The 17,312-nt window shown below is 36.9% G+C and overlaps 1 protein-coding gene across 1 annotated transcript in view; it reads right to left on the minus strand.

Moving 5' to 3' along the window:
• Nucleotides 1-17,312, minus strand: part of SMCHD1 (structural maintenance of chromosomes flexible hinge domain containing 1) — a 126,174-nt gene that overhangs the window by 10,083 nt on the left and 98,779 nt on the right. The window contains exons 41-45 of the mRNA XM_082640411.1: nucleotides 17,065-17,187; nucleotides 15,170-15,360; nucleotides 13,267-13,376; nucleotides 12,812-12,882; nucleotides 6,507-6,678 (exon numbers count right to left, since the gene is read on the minus strand). Coding sequence (XP_082496537.1) covers nucleotides 6,507-6,678; nucleotides 12,812-12,882; nucleotides 13,267-13,376; nucleotides 15,170-15,360; nucleotides 17,065-17,187 — 667 coding nt within the window. The remainder of the gene's footprint in view (nucleotides 1-6,506; nucleotides 6,679-12,811; nucleotides 12,883-13,266; nucleotides 13,377-15,169; nucleotides 15,361-17,064; nucleotides 17,188-17,312) is intronic.

Raw genomic sequence — 17,312 nt, forward strand, 5'->3', positions numbered from 1 at the left:
TCATTTAATAAAATTTTGCCAAAGAGAAAAACTAAAAATTCATATTTAATTCTGTTTATAAATGATTTTAGAACTCTAACATTATGTTGTCTGAAAATTTGAATTATCTAGGAAAAAAATTAATGATGCTTTACTGTGAAAACAGCAAAATACTTTAAAATAAAAAATTAGGGACTTCCCTGGTGGTCCAGTGGGTAAGAATCCACGCTCCCAATACAGGGGGCCGGGGTGCAATCCCTGGTCAGGGAACTAGATCCCACATGCATGCCACAACTACGAGTTCACATGCCGCAACAAAGACCCTGTGTGCTGCAACTAAAACACGGCACAACCTAAATAAATACATAAATATTAAAAAAAAAAAAGTTAGTGTAGCTTAAAATTAAAATAAAATAAAATTAAAAATTAGTTCATGTAAAGGGACAAAAGCTCAAATTACAGTGTGTTTATTTCTCTATGCTATGTATTAAGAAAGATATATAGATTATTTCAATGTATCCAGGGGTAGACTCTTTGGGAACAAATCAGAGCAGAAGTTCTTGTAAATTTTGTCACTTAATTTTTAGGTGACACATTGTTCACTGAGGCAGATCTGGAAAAATATATAGAAAAGGATAACAGAGAAGTAAATTATCTCAATTATGTAATTCAGGAAAAAACACATTTTTCTTTCTACTCTTTTGTGTCACTGTGTAAATGAACACATACACTGTCCTGAACTTGGCAAAGTTATCCTTTTTTTTTTTTTAAAACATCTTTATTGGAGTATAATTGCCTTACATATCTAACATTATGAGGTTGAAATTCCTCATCTGTAAAATGAGAACAGCAGTAAATGAAATAATTCAAGTGACAATCTTAACAATGTATGTGGGACATAATAAGCCCTCAAATAGTAACTATTATTATTCTCTTGAAAATCGCTTATTCATGTTATCCACCCATTTTTCTATTAGTCTTTGTCTTCTTTCTTGATTTTTAAAGGTTGCTTTTAATAATAAGACTATAACACCTTTGTCTACCATATATGCAATTTTCCCCAGTTTATCATTTGCCCTTCCATTTTCTTCAAGGTGCTTTAAAATTTTTATGTAAACTTAAAAAAAATTAACTATAAAATGTTTTCTCACATGTGCCAGTACTTGTCTGTCAAAAAGCCCTTCTCTCCAAGGTGGGTGTTTCTATTTTAGATAGGCTGATCAGGAAAGTCCCTGAAGGTGTGACATTAAAGTATAGAACTGGAAGGAAAAGAATCAAGCCATGAACATATCTGGGGCAAAACCATTGTAGATAAGGGAACATTAAAATAAAAGTGTTCCTTTCAAGATTAAACTTTCTTATTTCTTTTCAACTGTGCTAAGAACTTCCTGAACACAGCTGAAGAATGATGGTACTGTAAGTTTTCTTTGCCTGTGCAATTTGGGAAATAGGTTTGTTATTAGTTTCATAAGATGCCCTGAGTGATCTCCATGTTTATCTATACTCTGCAACAAATTTTATTTGAAATTCACTTATGAAAAACCTATACGATGGAGTTAACTTTTCGAACACTTCTTCAGGCAATGGTCTGTATAAGTTTTCTTCCTTATTTAAATCAATTTTGTTCATTTGCAATTTTCTAGAATTTAGTCCACTTTATTTGGACATGCTAAATGTATTTATAATTTTATGAAAACCTAAGAAATCTCTATATCTGAATGCATCCTTTGAGCCATTACTCCTATTGTATTTATTTTTGCCCAAAGACTGTCTTTACAAATTATATATTCAATACAAGGGTTTTCTATTTTGCAATCCATTTGGTTGTACTTGTTTCCTTTTTTTTTTTTTTGGGTAGGAGTTTTTTATTAATTTATTTTTATTTATTTTTATTTTTTATTTTTTTTGCTGTGTTGGGTCTTCGTTTCTGTGCGAGGGCTTTCTCTAGTTGTGGCAAGTGGGGGCCCCTCTTCATCGCGGTGCGCGGGCCTCTCACTATCGCGGCCTCTCTTGTTGCGGAGCACAGGCTCCAGACGCGCAGGCTCAGTAGTTGTGGCTCACGGGCCTAGTTGCTCCGCGGCATGTGGGATCCTCCCAGACCAGGGCTCGAACCTGTGTCCCCTGCATTAGCAGGCAGATTCTCAACCACTGCGCCACCAGGGAAGCCCTGTACTTGTTTCTTGAGATGTATTTTTTCCCATTTCAGTTGAATGGTTAATTTGTTTTTCTCATTTAATAAGAAAAGTGTTAAGCCTGTAGGTTTACATCTGATCTCAGCTGTCTTCATGCCTCCTATGTATAATGTGTAATATTCTCATTCTTTTTAATATTTAAACTTTTTTTTGACAAAATAGTTGTTTCTAAATATCCACTATTTGAGCTTACTTTGGGAGGAAAGAAATAAGTTTTTTAGTTCTGTTACTATCCTAAGTAAATTTTGCTTTTTGTAATTTGTAGTCTCATTGTAATTGAGTAGCAATTTGATCAACTGAATTTATGGCCATTTTTTGTGACATATTACCTTCTTACCTAAGAAGGTACTGGTATTACAACTTATTAGGTAGAAAATTCCTTGTTTTTTTACTAACGACCTGTCATGGATTAATGGTTTCTCATAACAATATTTCTGCCTGTATAATCAACAGTTTTAAGAAATTTGATTATATAATTTATTGCATCAAGTTAATTAACTTTTGGACCTCTAGTATGGAATATATCTGTTATCAAAATGAATCTATCTTTGTCCTTTTAGTGTCATTGCCTTGAAGTTAACTTTGACACTAATACTGTTACTTGTAATTTCGTCTATTCAATGTTTACATTTCATCTTTGTTAATTCTTTAATTTTACACTGTATTGGTGTAGAAGGGTTTCTTATAAAAGATATAAAGCAGTGTCATGGAGAGATTAGCCTTCAGGTACAGCTGCTCTGGGTTTGAGTTCTGTTCTATGGCTTATGGACCATGTGGCTTCTCATGTCATTTAAATTTCCACACTTCTCAAAAAAGAAAAAAAAATTCCACACTTCTCTTTACTCACTTTATTTAACTTTACTTCCTGGCACATGTTAAGCACTCAATAAATGGCAGCTATTTTTAATATATCCTAGTACTAGATTTTTAAAATCTGAATGTCTTTAAATGAAAGAACTTCATGTATTCACATGTTATTCAAGGTCTTATTTCTAATCATCTTATTTTACAACGTGTAAATACTCGTCTTTTTCTTCTGTTTTATGCTCTATATTTATTTGCTCTTACTTCATTATCTCATATCAAATGCTATAATGCAAAACACGGTCTAAGCAAAATTAGAAGACACTGCTTTTTTTTTTTCTTTTTTTGTGGTACGCGGGCCTCTCACTGTTGTGGCCTCTCTCGTTGCGGAGCACAGGCTCCGGATGCGCAGGCTCAGCAGCCATGGCTCACGGGCCCAGCCGCTCCGCAGCATGTGGGATCTTCCTGGACCAGGGCACGAACCCGTGTCCCCTGCACCGGCAGGCGGACTCTCAACCACTGCGCCACCAGGGAAGCCCGACACTCTGCTTTTAATTGTGCTAGTAAGCAGGCAATTTTTGTGGTGGTAGTCTAGTTCAAAATTGCTTTTTCTCTGCAAACAATCCCATGATACACAAGGAAGAGTTTCCTCAAAGCTCTGTTCTATCTGATCCTTACTATGGCTGGCTGATTCCACAGGGAACTTCTATCTCCTAGGAGTTGCGGGCTCTGAGTCATGTTAAGAGATGCCCTTCTAGGTGAAGATGCAAGGAGCTCAGGCTGCTGAATGTCCCAGAGCCATCCTTGTTTTTGTCTTGGCTGTTTCCAATCTCCTTTGAATGTGTGATTTCCTCCACTTTCTTTCCAATACATTCCTGTTTCACTTAAAAGTGGTCAGGCCTGGGCTTCCCTGGTGGCACAGTGGTTGAGAGTCCGTCTGGCAATGCAGGGGACACCGGTTCGTGCCCCGGTCTGGGAAGATCCCACATGCTGTGGAGCGGCTGGGCCCATGGCCCATGGCTGCTAAGCCCGTGCATCCGGAGCCTGTGTTCCGCAGTGGGAGAGGCCACAACAGTGAGGGGCCCACATACCGCAAAAAAACACAAAAACAAACCAAAAAAAGTACCTTATACATATCCAGTAATCTTAAATTGTCTCATTTGATTTTTCAAACCGTTTGTCTAATATTTGAGTGCTTATTGTTGAATCATTAGTCTGTATGTGGAGTGTATCTTTGAAGATATTTATCAAGAAGAAAAAGTAACTGTTATATTTTTTAAGTCCTTGCATTATCTGTTAACTTTACATGTTTGACAAACCAATAGGGGACAGAAATCTTTAATTATAATCTTTTCATCCCAAAGATCTATAGATAAGGCCTTACTGTTATACTGACAGTCAGATGCCCAGGTAAACTGGAAATTCTGTCAAAAATACCTGTGCATTTTTAAAGTTCCACAGGTAATTCCTTTTAGTTTGGGATCCACTGCCATAAACTGTAGTGCTGGAGTGGTAAGGGTTGAGGGTTTGTATGCTGATTCACTGCCTCTAACTAAATTGTTTTCTCTTATTTCTTAAAAGTTTGTTTAGATGTTCACTTATTTTCTATAGAGAAGACTTTTTCATGCATTCACTGCCATCATTAACAGAAGTATGAAACTCTGTATTGTTTATAATTTAAACTTTCTGTATATTATGATGTTTTGACATCTTAAAAAGCCTTTCTGGCTGGCGAGAATTGCCTTGCCTGGGACAAGCCAATTCTTAGAGATAGCTAAGGGTCTAGCATACCTTTTATACACAAACTAACCAATCCAGAGCCAAGCTTCCCCTATCTGGCACCTGCACCCCAAGGAGTAACATTCCTCTGCCTTAATCATCTCAGAGCCAGGTACCAGGCAACTAGCTAGAAACCACGCCTAGAGCCCAAAGACCACTGCAATTATTCAAGCAGGTCAACCCTAAACTGTTGACCTTGTCATCCCTTTGCTGCAGAGACCCCAGTAAAGGCTGTGGCTGAAGTACTCTCCTTGTTCCTGTCTTCTGCCTCCTGACCACCCTGGTGTTCTTCCATATGGCCCCTGTATGGCAGGCTGTGCCTCCTGTCCCTAGGACCTGTGAGTATAATAAACTTTGTTTTCCTGAGCCTCTCGTGTCTCCTCTTGCAGCTGCACCTGACTATCTCATAAAAGAAAATATGAGATATCCTACCATCTTTCTCAATTACTATTTTAAACATTGCTGGGGGCTGAAGTAATAACGCCAAACTGGATACTACCCAAATTCTTCAACAGCAGAATAATAAAGAAATAAACTGTGGTATATGTACACAGTGGGATACTATCCTGCAATTAAAATGAACTACAACTACATACACAGTGTTGAACAAAGCCAGACACACAAAAAAGCATGGATTGCATAATTCCATCTACAAAAAGTACAAAAATGGGAAAAACTAATCTATGATCTTTTAAGTCAAGAAAGTTGTTATCCTTTGGAGAGGGGGTCGGGCTGTGACTCGAAGAGCCCTGAGAAGCCTTTTGTGGGGCTGATAATGTTCTATTTCTTAATACAGAAGCAGTGTTCATTTTGTGAAGAACCTGTATATTTATGAAATGTGCATTTTTCTCTATGTATATTACACTTAAAAAAATTAACAACAAAATGTGGTATATACACACAATAGAATATTATTCAGTCTTAAAAAGAAATTCTGACACATATTACAACACTGAAGCGCCCGGAGGACATTATACTAAGTGACATAAGCCAGTCACAGAAGGGCTAAGACTCTGATTCCACATACATGAGGCGCCTACAGGAGTCAATTCACGGAGACAGAAACCTGGGCAGTTGCCAGGGGCAGGAAAAGACTTCTGAAGATTGGCGGCAGAGGAGTGTGAATGTACTTAACACTAGTGAACTGTACATGTAAAAAAAATTAAGATGATAAACTTTGTTATATGTATTTTATTACAATTTACTATATATTTTAAAAGTTAACAACAAACTACTTTTTGCTGGAAAAGTAGATATCCAAGTGTATTAGAAGTATATAAAATTAAGAGCAAACAGGCTCTTAGATGATGGCCTGCAGGGGACCCTCCTGTAAAGTATAAGCACTTCAGAGCACAGACGTACAGACAATTATATTGGTCAACTAGAAACAAGGGGACACAGCCTGCAGAAGGGAAAATGGGGGAGGGAGGTCACATGTCACACACACTAAAAAAGATATATCTAGATAGTTACCAACTTTGATATAAAAAGAAGTATTATGATTTGATGACATACTGGTTTCCTCAACAAGGGAATCTTTTACTTCAAGATAAGAATGAAAATATGAAGGAAAACCTACTTCCTATATACGTATTTCAAAACTATTTGGTGTAAGAAAGCTGAAAGTACTGGACAAAAACATCTTATTCATATCTGTTACTGGTTACCTTTTGATGTTAGAGTCTCGATAAACAAGGTCCAAATAAAGGGTTAAAATCAAATGAGAAATTATTAAGTACTTATTTAACCTACCTATTTGTTCCCCTAAGATCAGGCACTGTTTTGGTACTGGAGCTCCAAAGACCATTCCCCGAAGTTTATCCATTGGAGGAGCTTTATTCTGAAGGCCCCCAAACTTTCCATTACTTCGAATGCGATCTCCATCTCTGGTCAGCAGTGTAGGACAGTGTGTAATTTTAACAACCTATTGTAAGTAAATGGATATTAATTAGCGAGTCTATAAAACTTATTTCAACTGCTCTAAGAGAAATCACTTAAGGGTTCTGAGATAAGAAATGACATGATCATGGCAGTATTTTCACAAAATTAATTACCTAGTGATGTGTAAGATGACTGGGGGAAAAAACAGAGGCAGGGAGATGAATTAGACTACCTCTCAAGTGTTAGCCTAAACTAGAATAGTGACAACACAAATGGAAAAAAGTGAAATTGATGACCTGATTGATGGCTTGATTGATAAGAGGAAGGAAGAGAGAGGGTCAAGCCAGAGACCTGTGTGCTTCTGAAACCCAAGGCAGTACCCAGCCTGTATCACTAGCTCAGTTTCCTTCTGTTAGACATAAGTTTTCCAGATGACCAAAGGCTAGCAAAAAGGATATTATATTAGACCGAAGAGAATACAAACTCAAAAGCAAAGGGACAAATCTTCAGAGGACAATACTATGAGTTCAGTTGCAGGAGGAAAGAGAGCTAGTGTGTTGAGAATTGGGGGAACTAGAATTATATAGTAAAACCTAAGTCATGGAAAGGGAAGTAGAAAGTGTTAGTCAAGAACTAAATTCTTCAGAGAAGTCAGAGAATAAAAGAAAAACACTAGATTTAGTATTTTATTATCTTCAAGAATATTCTTTCAAATAAAGGTCTAGGATATACAAAAATAAAACGTTCAACTTCACTGGTAACCAGAAGTGGAAGTGAAATAACTTGAAGTAGAATTCAAATGAGATATTTTCACTACTCAAAAATGTTAAAATACATACACACACACACCACAGGATGTTGGAGAAAGGGTCTTCTTGTACTAATCTGCTCTGGAACAGTCTTTCTCAAAGCAAATGTGACAAGTGTTTAAAAGCTTAACAGTTAGGGACTTCCCTGGTGGCACAGTGCTTAAGAATCCGCCTGCCAATGCAGGGGACACGGGTTCGTGCCCTGGCCTGGGAAGATCCCACATGCCTCGGAGCAACTAAGTCTGTGCGCCACAACTACTGAGCCTGCACTCTAGAACCCGAGAGCCACAACTACTGAAGCCTGCGCGCCTAGAGCCCGTGCTCCCCAGCAAAGAGAAGCCACATCAATGAGAAGCTCATGCACCACAACAAAGAGCACCCCGTTCGCCACAACTAAAGAAAGCCCACGCACAGCAATGAAGACCCAACGCAGCCAAAAATAAATAAAATATATATATTTAAAAAAAGCTTAACATTTTGCATGACCCAGCAATTCCACTTCTAAGAATATTCTGAAAAAAACATCACAGATGTGAACAATGTGCACTGAAAACATTGTTTTAATAATGAAAAATATGAAACTTGCACGTTTCAATAAGTTACATAAATAAATTATGGCACATCCACATAATGAAACAGAATGCATACATTAAAAAAATGACTAAAGAAGAATAATTTAATAACATGTAAAAACACCTAATCCAATCTAATACTGTGGATTAAGTAGTTTCTGAATTATAAAAGATTAAATAAAATATAATTTTTAAAAATGAAAAGCAATAGGACATGTAATAGAAAATCATGACTAGTATTTACTCTTTTAATATAATTCCAAGGTAATTTACAAGTATTTTGCCATCAAACTGGATACTTTTATAAAATTTAAATGCAACAGAATGTCTATTTCAAGAAAATCTGTGGTGAATTCTTTGGTGAAATGAATCTTTTAGTAAAACAAACTATCACACCTTACTTTCTTAGTTTTGGTTTGGATTTGTATGTTTCCTAAAAGTGAACATTAAAAATACAGACTAAATTAATGTACTATTACCATATTATTATTATTAAATTGTATAATATATAGTAAATTAAATTATTCTTATTAAATTATCAAATTTCAGGCAATGTTTTTACAGATTTATTAGTACCATCTTAAATAACAAACACACTCAAATTTCTTGTCTATTTTCTTGTTAACACACTCACTGACAGTATGAGTTACAGGCCTCTGGCAGAAGGGACAGTTTTTCAATTCTCAAATGGCATGGAAGAAAGGGGAAACGACAAGTTGCTATCTAATGGGTACAGAGTTTCAGTTTTACAAAAAGAGAGTTCTGCAGATTGGTTGTACAACAATGTGAATGTAATTAACACTACTGAACGGTACACAAAAATGGTTTAGATGGTACATTTTGTTATATGTATTTTACTATAATTTACCATTAAAAGAAACTTCAGTCCTCACTAGGCACTATATTAGGACAAAAAAGATCATGACAGCTTTTACAAATTCAGTGAGTGAACAACAGTGCTACAGTTCTGGGCAATACTTATTCACAACTACTGTAAGGATTAGCAAGGGATGGAATCAACAAGGGGTTGAAGTAGTATAAATGGCATGAAGAATTTAGGAAGAGAAAATGATAACAAAGACTACTGAAACCTAACAAAATCACCAAGAGATGTCATAACAGCCTTTTCTTAGAAGAGCTTTAAAACAATATTTAATAGGTGGAGTGACCTCATTAAAAACTTTGGAAGCAAAGAAATCAGTATGTGCTGTTCCAGGTGTCCCCAACCCCCAAGCAGCACAGCAGAAGGTGAACAGTGGGCAAGTGAGCGAAGCTTCCTCTGCCGCTCCCCATCACTCGCATTACCGCCTGCACCATCCCCTCCCTCCCAACCCATCCTTGGAAAAACTGTCTTCCACAAAACCGGTCCCTGATGCCAAAAAGGTTGGGGACTGCTGTGCTATACCAATTATGAGGAACAAATGCTGTCTCCGCTTTTGTCACATATGCTGTTACTTAAAAAAAATTTTTTTTTGGATGTGGACCATTTTTAAAGTCTTTCTTGAATTTGCTACAGTATTGCTTCTGTTTTTGGTGGGGGTTTTTTGGCCACGAGGCATGTAGGATATTAGCTCCCGGACCAGGGACTGAACCCACACCCCTGCACTGGAAGATGAAATTTTTTTTTGGCTACATCAGGCAGGTCTTAGTTGTGGCACGTGGGCTTCTCTCTAGCTGTGGTGCACGGGTTTCTCTCTGGTTGTGGCGTGCGGGTTTTCTCACTCTAGTTGTGGCACACAGGGTCCAGAGCGTGTGGGCTCCGTAGTTTGCAGCACGCAGGCTCTCCAGTTGAGGTGTGCGGGCTTAGCTGCCCCGCAGCATGTGGGATCTTAGTTCCCCGACCAGGGATCGAACAAGCTTCCTCTACATTGGAAGGCATATTCTTTACCACTGGACCAGGCAGTCCCTGAAAGGTGAAATCTTAACCAATGGACTGCCAGGGAAGTCCCTCTTACTTTTTTTTGAAGCTATGGATTGGTGTCTTTCATCAGTTCTTAAAAGTTTTCAGCCATTAGTTCTTCAGGTATTACCTGTGATCCTTTTATCCTCCTCTTCTTGGCACTCTGTTTAGACTTTTTAAAAAGATTTTCTCATTCTATCCTTAGTGACTACTCAGCCTCTTTCTCTTACATTCCTTCTCTCTGGGCTGCAGTCTGGATAATTTTTCTGACCTATCTTCCAATTCACTAAATTCTCTATTAAGCTGTTAAGTCTGCCCAGTATTTAATTTTTATTATATATTTTTTTTTTTTTTTCTTTTTGCGGTATGCGGGCCTCTCACTGTTGTGGCCTCTCCCGTTGCGGAGCACAGGCTCCGGACGCGCAGGCCCAGCGGCCATGGCTCACGGGCCCAGCCGCTCCGCGGCATATGGGATCCTCCCAGACCGGGACACGAACCCGTATCCCCTGCATCGGCAGGCGGACTCTCAACCACTGCGCCACCAGGGAGGCCCTGTTTTCTCTTAAGTAACTCACTTTCAGCTATAATAATTTGCAAGCCTATAGTGATAACATACATGTTTATCACCTATTTCCAAGTCCCTAACACCATATTAAATGTAATACTTCTTCTGTATCAAAGAATTCAAAGACCTCTGGATTTCAGATCCAAAGAGACCATTCCTCTACTGAAATTTTATTCTATTTCTTATTTTCTTATTTTATTCAATCTTTACATCAGCCCTCTGAAAGGTGTTTCTTCACAGTAGATTGCCTTTCTTTTCTCATTAAGTAAAACTTAGAATATAGAAGCGATAATCTTTCTTAATATATACAACAGTATACAATATATTCTCCCATCTTGTTTAAATTACATAAGCTTATTTTTAAAAGGGCATCATCCTATATATTATCATTTGGCAACTTTTCAACAAAACAATATATTTTGTACGTCTTCCTTATTAGGACATATCAATCTGCTTTATGTCTTTTTAACAGCTACATACTACTCTATTGTATAAATTACTGTAGTAGAGTTGTGCAATCCCAACTGATGGACTTCACACTGCTTCCAAAGTGTCTTAAAAATTCTTAAATATTCTAATGAATATTATTTTTTTAAACATGTTTATTGGAATATAATTGCTTTACATCTAATGAATACTCTTGTACATATCTTTATATACTTGTGGGAGCATGTCTGTAAGATAAATTATTTTAATACGTTGTGATGGTACAAAGATGGCGGCAACTTCTTTGACCCTCCCATGGAGAGGAAAGAGTCTATTTCAAACTCCCCACTCCCCAATGTGGGTCTGGGCTGGCCAGATTCTGAACCGAATGTACTTCCCGACGCTGGGACTTAAGAGACCTGCAACTTCTGCCATCACTGCTCTAACTTCCCTTCTTAGGTCCCAGATGCCATTTGAAAAAGCCCCAGCAACCACAAGGAGAGGTCTGCATAGAGAGATCTAAGTCTGCCAGCCTACCAAGTGCCTAACCAGTAGCCAGTATCAACTAGCCAGTATAGGTGGGAGATAAACTAAGTAGGAACTAATTCATTTTCAAAAATAATTTCAAGGAAATATTTCCAAGCCAGAACTTGCTGGGTTGGACTGTTTTTCCTCCCCAGCCTGTTCAGCTAACAAAATGTTCTTGAAAAAGAAATGGAAAGCCTCAGGGCTAAGATCAAATCCAGGGTACAGCCAGTAAAATGTAGCCTCAAAGTCAAAAATCAAGTGAAGGATGCCCCTAAGTTAAGACCTCAGAAAGATTTAAGGCACTACTTTCCAGATCCTCTTAGCTAGAAAAAGGTTTCTAAAAGCCTTAATGGCATCATCTCACACACCTGTGAGTGGGGGTGAGAACAATGACCCCAGCAGACAGCACCAGCTGAGCCTCTAGCCAACTCTAGCTGAATCCCAGATGGCTACCAGCATCAACTGCCAGCTACGTGAGTGAGGCATTTTGGAGCTTTCACCATCTCAGTGCAACTAGCTAACACTACTGGGAGAAACCCACAGAGAAACGAGTACTATATATGTTGTTACTGTTTAAAGCCACTAACTTCTGAAGTGTTTGTTATGTAGCAATAGATAACGGAAACATTTATATTGCCAAACTGCTCTCCAAAAGTATTATGGGTTGAACTGTATCCCTCAAAATTCCTATGTTGATGTCCTAACCCCCAGTTCCTCAAAAATGAGACCTTATTTGAAGACAGAGGTAATCAAGTTAAAATGAGGTCATAACAGTGGGCTCAAAGCCAATGAGTAGTTTCCTTATACAAAAGGGAAATTTGGATACAGATATGCATAGCTGTGAACAGCCACAGGGAGAAGATGACCATCTACAAACCAAGGAGAAAGGCATGGAACAGACCCTCCTCTCACAAGCCCTGGAAAGAACTGACCCTCTCACACCTTGAATTTCGGTTTTAAGCCTGCAGAACTGTGAGACAATACATTTCTACTGTTAAGCTACCCAGTCTGTGGTGCTTTGTTACAGCAGCCCTAACAACTAATAAACAAGGGCTAAGTCAAATTACATTTCCAACAACATTATCTGAGTGTACTCTTTTTCAATACCACCATCAATAACAGCTATTGATTTTGAGTCTTAGGACAATTTCATAAACATCTCATTTTAATTTGCATCTTGGCAAATTCATTCCTATATTTTGCCCAATTTTATGCTGCTTATCAATCTGTAGGATTTAAATTGGTTTTGACAAGGTTACTTAGTCATTTGCACAAGTATCCTAAAATAAAATTATTTCTATACAGAGCTATATATTAAAATTTTAAAGTACACATTAAAATTGGAGCTACAAATTAAAAAAAATTCAAATACATACCTCTTTTCTATAATGATTAGCAGCATCCAAATTATCCAAAATAATGGTGTCTCCTAACAGCATACCAAATACTAAAAAATTCAGTTAACAAATTATTAAAATTATGACATCTTTTTTGGTTATATTAAAATATTAACACAAACTTCTGGTGGTGAGCATTCTGTTGTGTACTCAGAAATTGAAATATAATGATTGTGCACATGAAACTTACTTTTTAAAAAACTGAGATATTTAAAAAAATCTTAACATAATTACAAACTTTTATTAGAAATAATGCTAATAACATAAGAATTTTATTCAATATTTTCCTCTAACAGGAAAAATGAGAGAAGTAAATATTAATAAAACTATCACATATAAACTAAATAAGAACACAATTTTCCATAGTCAGTAATTTATGTATCTGGATCACAAATGTAACATCTGTATAAAAAAGCCATCATAATTTCCTTTACCTGTTTCACAATGTTCTATGTTATCTGGAAATGTTAACAAATCTCGGGCAAAGATGGGATCTCCAATGGGTTTAAAATATAATTTTCCATTTCGGTAATGAGGCAGAGGTCTGAATTTAAAAAAAATTTAAACAAAACATGTAACTTTTAATCAAAAAATATATATATATACTATGAAAAACATATGAATATACTGATTATCTTTGTGATCATTTAATCATCTCCCTATGCACAAGTAATAATCCTAAATTATTAACCGTTATGCCTTTAGAAATGAAAACAATATTTACCATATAAAAATATCTTACTGTACTGCTATTGTAAATTAGTTTGTAAAATCAATATAAACTAACCTTTGTTTAGTTTGACAAGGAAAGGAGAGAAGCAGCCTCTCAAGCTGGCCCTAAACAAGGATGCCAATGATATGACTGTCTCATGTGGAGAGTGGCCCTAGAATAGATGGGGGGAAGGGGCAAGGCCCAAGACTGAGCATACGAGAGGGAAACAGCCCAGTACTCTGGCTGCCTGTCCTCTGACACACTGTACAGAATGAGCAACGCAAGTCCAGGGATAACAATGAGATTCAAGAGATGGAGGCTGACTGGGGTGTCAGGGCTTTCCCCTTCCACATACGGTAGCTTTTCCCAAATCTTGTAGGTAGGGGATAGAGGTTGGGGTGGCTTTAAGAGCTAGTTAACTCAATCCCAATAACAGGCACAATACCAGAAAGAGAGAATAACTAGCTTTTAGAACAAGCATTAGCCTTAAATACCAGATTCATGCTTTCCCTAAACCAAGAATTCTTAACTTGGTCCTCAGGGATTATGAAAAAAAAGAGAGGATCTCCTGGAGATAAAATTACTTTTACAAAAATTATTACCCTTATAAACACAGTCATTATGATTTGACAGGATTTCCCATGTTGTTTAAAATGGGTGCTGACTGGTAGCAGAGAAGGAGATTTTAGAAGCAGATAGATTTGAGTTCAAATTCCAGCTGTTTCCTGAATCTATTTTTAGATTACAAAGTGAAATAAAATGTTAGTTTAATGACACAGTAAGCTCTTAATTTTAGTTTCCATTCTCCTTCAAGTACCCATACCTACCCAACTGTACACCTTGCAAACTTTGTTTAAGAATCTGAGAAAATTATTGGTCAATACTCTGTTATACATTTTAATTTTTTTGTTTTGTTACTAGCATTTCTTTTAGTCTTTTAAGGCAGATTTTTAAAAATAGCCAAAAATTAGAGAACACATAAAATATTTTAAATTTTAGATTAAAAATGCCTAATTGGTTTGCACGGTTATTTCCTAAAAACATATTTTGAAAAGTAAATGGGAAAACACTTAAAGAAACCAGATTTATATTAAAACAAAGATGTAACATCCTTAAAAAAAAAAAAAAGGGTAACATCCTAAGTAGATGGTCTCTTATATTTCAACTTTGCTAATGGCAGTTCCAATAGAGAAACCTTCTCTACCTAAATGATGGCTGCTTATTTTCACAGGACATAAATAGGACAAAAGACATGAATCTATACTCTTACTCCAAATAAAGGTGTTCCATATTCTGTTAAGGATAATGACATCTTACCATCCTTCCTGTTGCAAAGGCCAAAAATTCGCTTTGGTTTTGTGTGTTTGTGTGCTTGCATGTGTATCTCTCATACATACAAATAATTTAATTGGCAAATTAAACTTGGCCAGCATATATGATCAAATACACTGCAATACTGATCTTAACGAAGATCATATTTGTGATGAAGGCAAAAATAATGCAGATACTTTGAGTCACTTCTCTGTTTTTTAAGCATCTTTTAGAGAAATTTTAAAATTCGGCGATTTGATAAAAAATAGAAAAGAAATTTCTGAAAAAATTCATTACTTTCACTTTTTTCTAACCTTTTCCAATCTGGAAGAGTCTTCTTATAAATAGAATCAAGGGGCAACACCTGCTGACGACCTTGGGTTTCGTCATAGATACGACGTGCAGCATCAGTGGTCAGGGTGACCACACAGTCCATGTCACTTGCCAGATGCCAAGAAATAACCATTGCAGCTCTATCATCTTCAATTTGTGCCAGGTGTGCAATCTATAACCCATTTTAAAAATCAAGTTAAAAAGTTTTAAATATATATAAATTTGACATTAAATATTTTAAAAGCCCAAGTCTAAAGCAAAAACACTTTTTTTGAAACACTCACATAAATTAACAAAAAAAATCTCAAACTGTAAAAGCTTACTGGCTTAAACATATTAAACTGTCTCTTCTGCTATTAAATTTTAAAAAACTCTTCCACAGGGCTTCCCTGGCGGCGCAGTGGTTGAGAGTCCACCTGTCGATGCAGGGGACATGGGTTCGTGCCCTGGTCTGAGAAGATCCCACATGCCATGGAGTGGCTAGGCCCGTGAGCCATGGCCGCTGAGCCTGCGTGTCTGGAGCCTGTGCTCCTCAACGGGAGAGGCCACAACAGTGAGAGGCCCGCGTACCGCAAAACACAAAAATAAAACAAAACAAAACAAACTGTTCCACAGATTAAACTACAGTAAATTTTGCAAATAACCAAATAAAAATATTTGGAATATTATCAGCTAGGTGATGTACTTTTTCCCCCACATTTAATATCTCTACTATTGGGGTGTGTCAACTGATAAAGTAATCATAAAATACACTTAAACCTAAATATATTTATATACTATACCCTTCTAAGTAGATCTTTTACTCAGATGACTTCTCAGAAAACAAATCTAAACATCACAGAGAAGAATCATTTCTTCTGCTTATATAAACACTTTAGAGCTTAGAATTAACAGTCACTCTCCTATTTACAAATACAGTTGACCCTTGAACAACGTGGAGGATAGGGCCACTGACCCTCCAAGCAGTCGAAAATCTGCATATAACTTCACAGTCGGTCCTCCATACCCACAGTTTCACATCCGAGGATTCAACCGTTAGGCAGCACTGTAGTCGGTATTCAGTTAAAAAAAAAAAAAAACTGTGTATAAGTGGACCCTCACAGTTCAAACCCATGTTGTTTAAGGGTCAACTGTATAGCAGTCCATCAGTATCCATAGAGGACTGGTTCCAGGAACCCCCTCAGATACTAAAATCTGTGGATAGTTAAACCCTTTATATAAAATGTCATAGTATCTGCATATACCATCTTGTACACTTTAAATAATTTCTAAATTACTTGTAATACCTAATACAATGTAAACGTTATGTAGTTGCCAGCATATGACAAACTCAAGTTTTAGTTTTTGAAACTTTCTGGAATTTTTCCCCAAATATTTTCCATCTGCAGTTGGTTGAATCTGATGATGCAGAACTTGTGGATACAGAGAACCCACTGTATTTTAGTCACAAGCTTGCTCAAAGTCCAACAAGGTTGAAATGTTGTGGCAGATTTCAAAACCTCATTTATTGCACTGATATGGTCACATCTACCCTTTATTCTTACCTGATCTGGTAGCAAAAGCCTGTCCTAGCAATGAGAACATCACAATGTCTACTCTTGTACAGTAGTCCCCCCTTATCTGTGGTTCCTCTTTCCCCAGTTTCAGTTACCCACAGTCAATGGCAGTCTGAAAATATTAAATGAAAATTTCAGAAATAAGCAATTCATAGGTTTTAAACTGCACACCATCTCAGTAGTGTGATGAAATCCCACTCTGTCCTGCCTGGGATCCCCAAATATCGATATCGTCATAGCTCCATGAGCTAGGATCACCCAAAGCAGGTAGAAAACAAGATAATAAAATGTAATGCCTCTTAAAAGGCTTAAACACAAACCTTTCCCAAAACATCTCCACTGCCTTTAGTATAGTTTGGAAGAGTACATGATCTTCTGGGTTTTTTCTTTAGTTCTTCCTGTTCTGATACCTTTTTCTTCAAAAGTGCTTCAATTTGTGGCATCTGTAATTTAAAAAGAAAAATGAGCTGCAAGGCCAATTACAGTTACTCGTGTACCAGGCAGAGGAAAGAGCAGAGAAAAACCAACAATTTAGACAACTCGAGAACATAAAGTTACAACTCAAGAA

This window comes from Mesoplodon mirus (genome assembly GCF_964341445.2).
Source record: "Mesoplodon mirus genome assembly, chromosome: 13".
NCBI classification, from domain to species: domain Eukaryota; kingdom Metazoa; phylum Chordata; class Mammalia; order Artiodactyla; family Ziphiidae; genus Mesoplodon; species Mesoplodon mirus.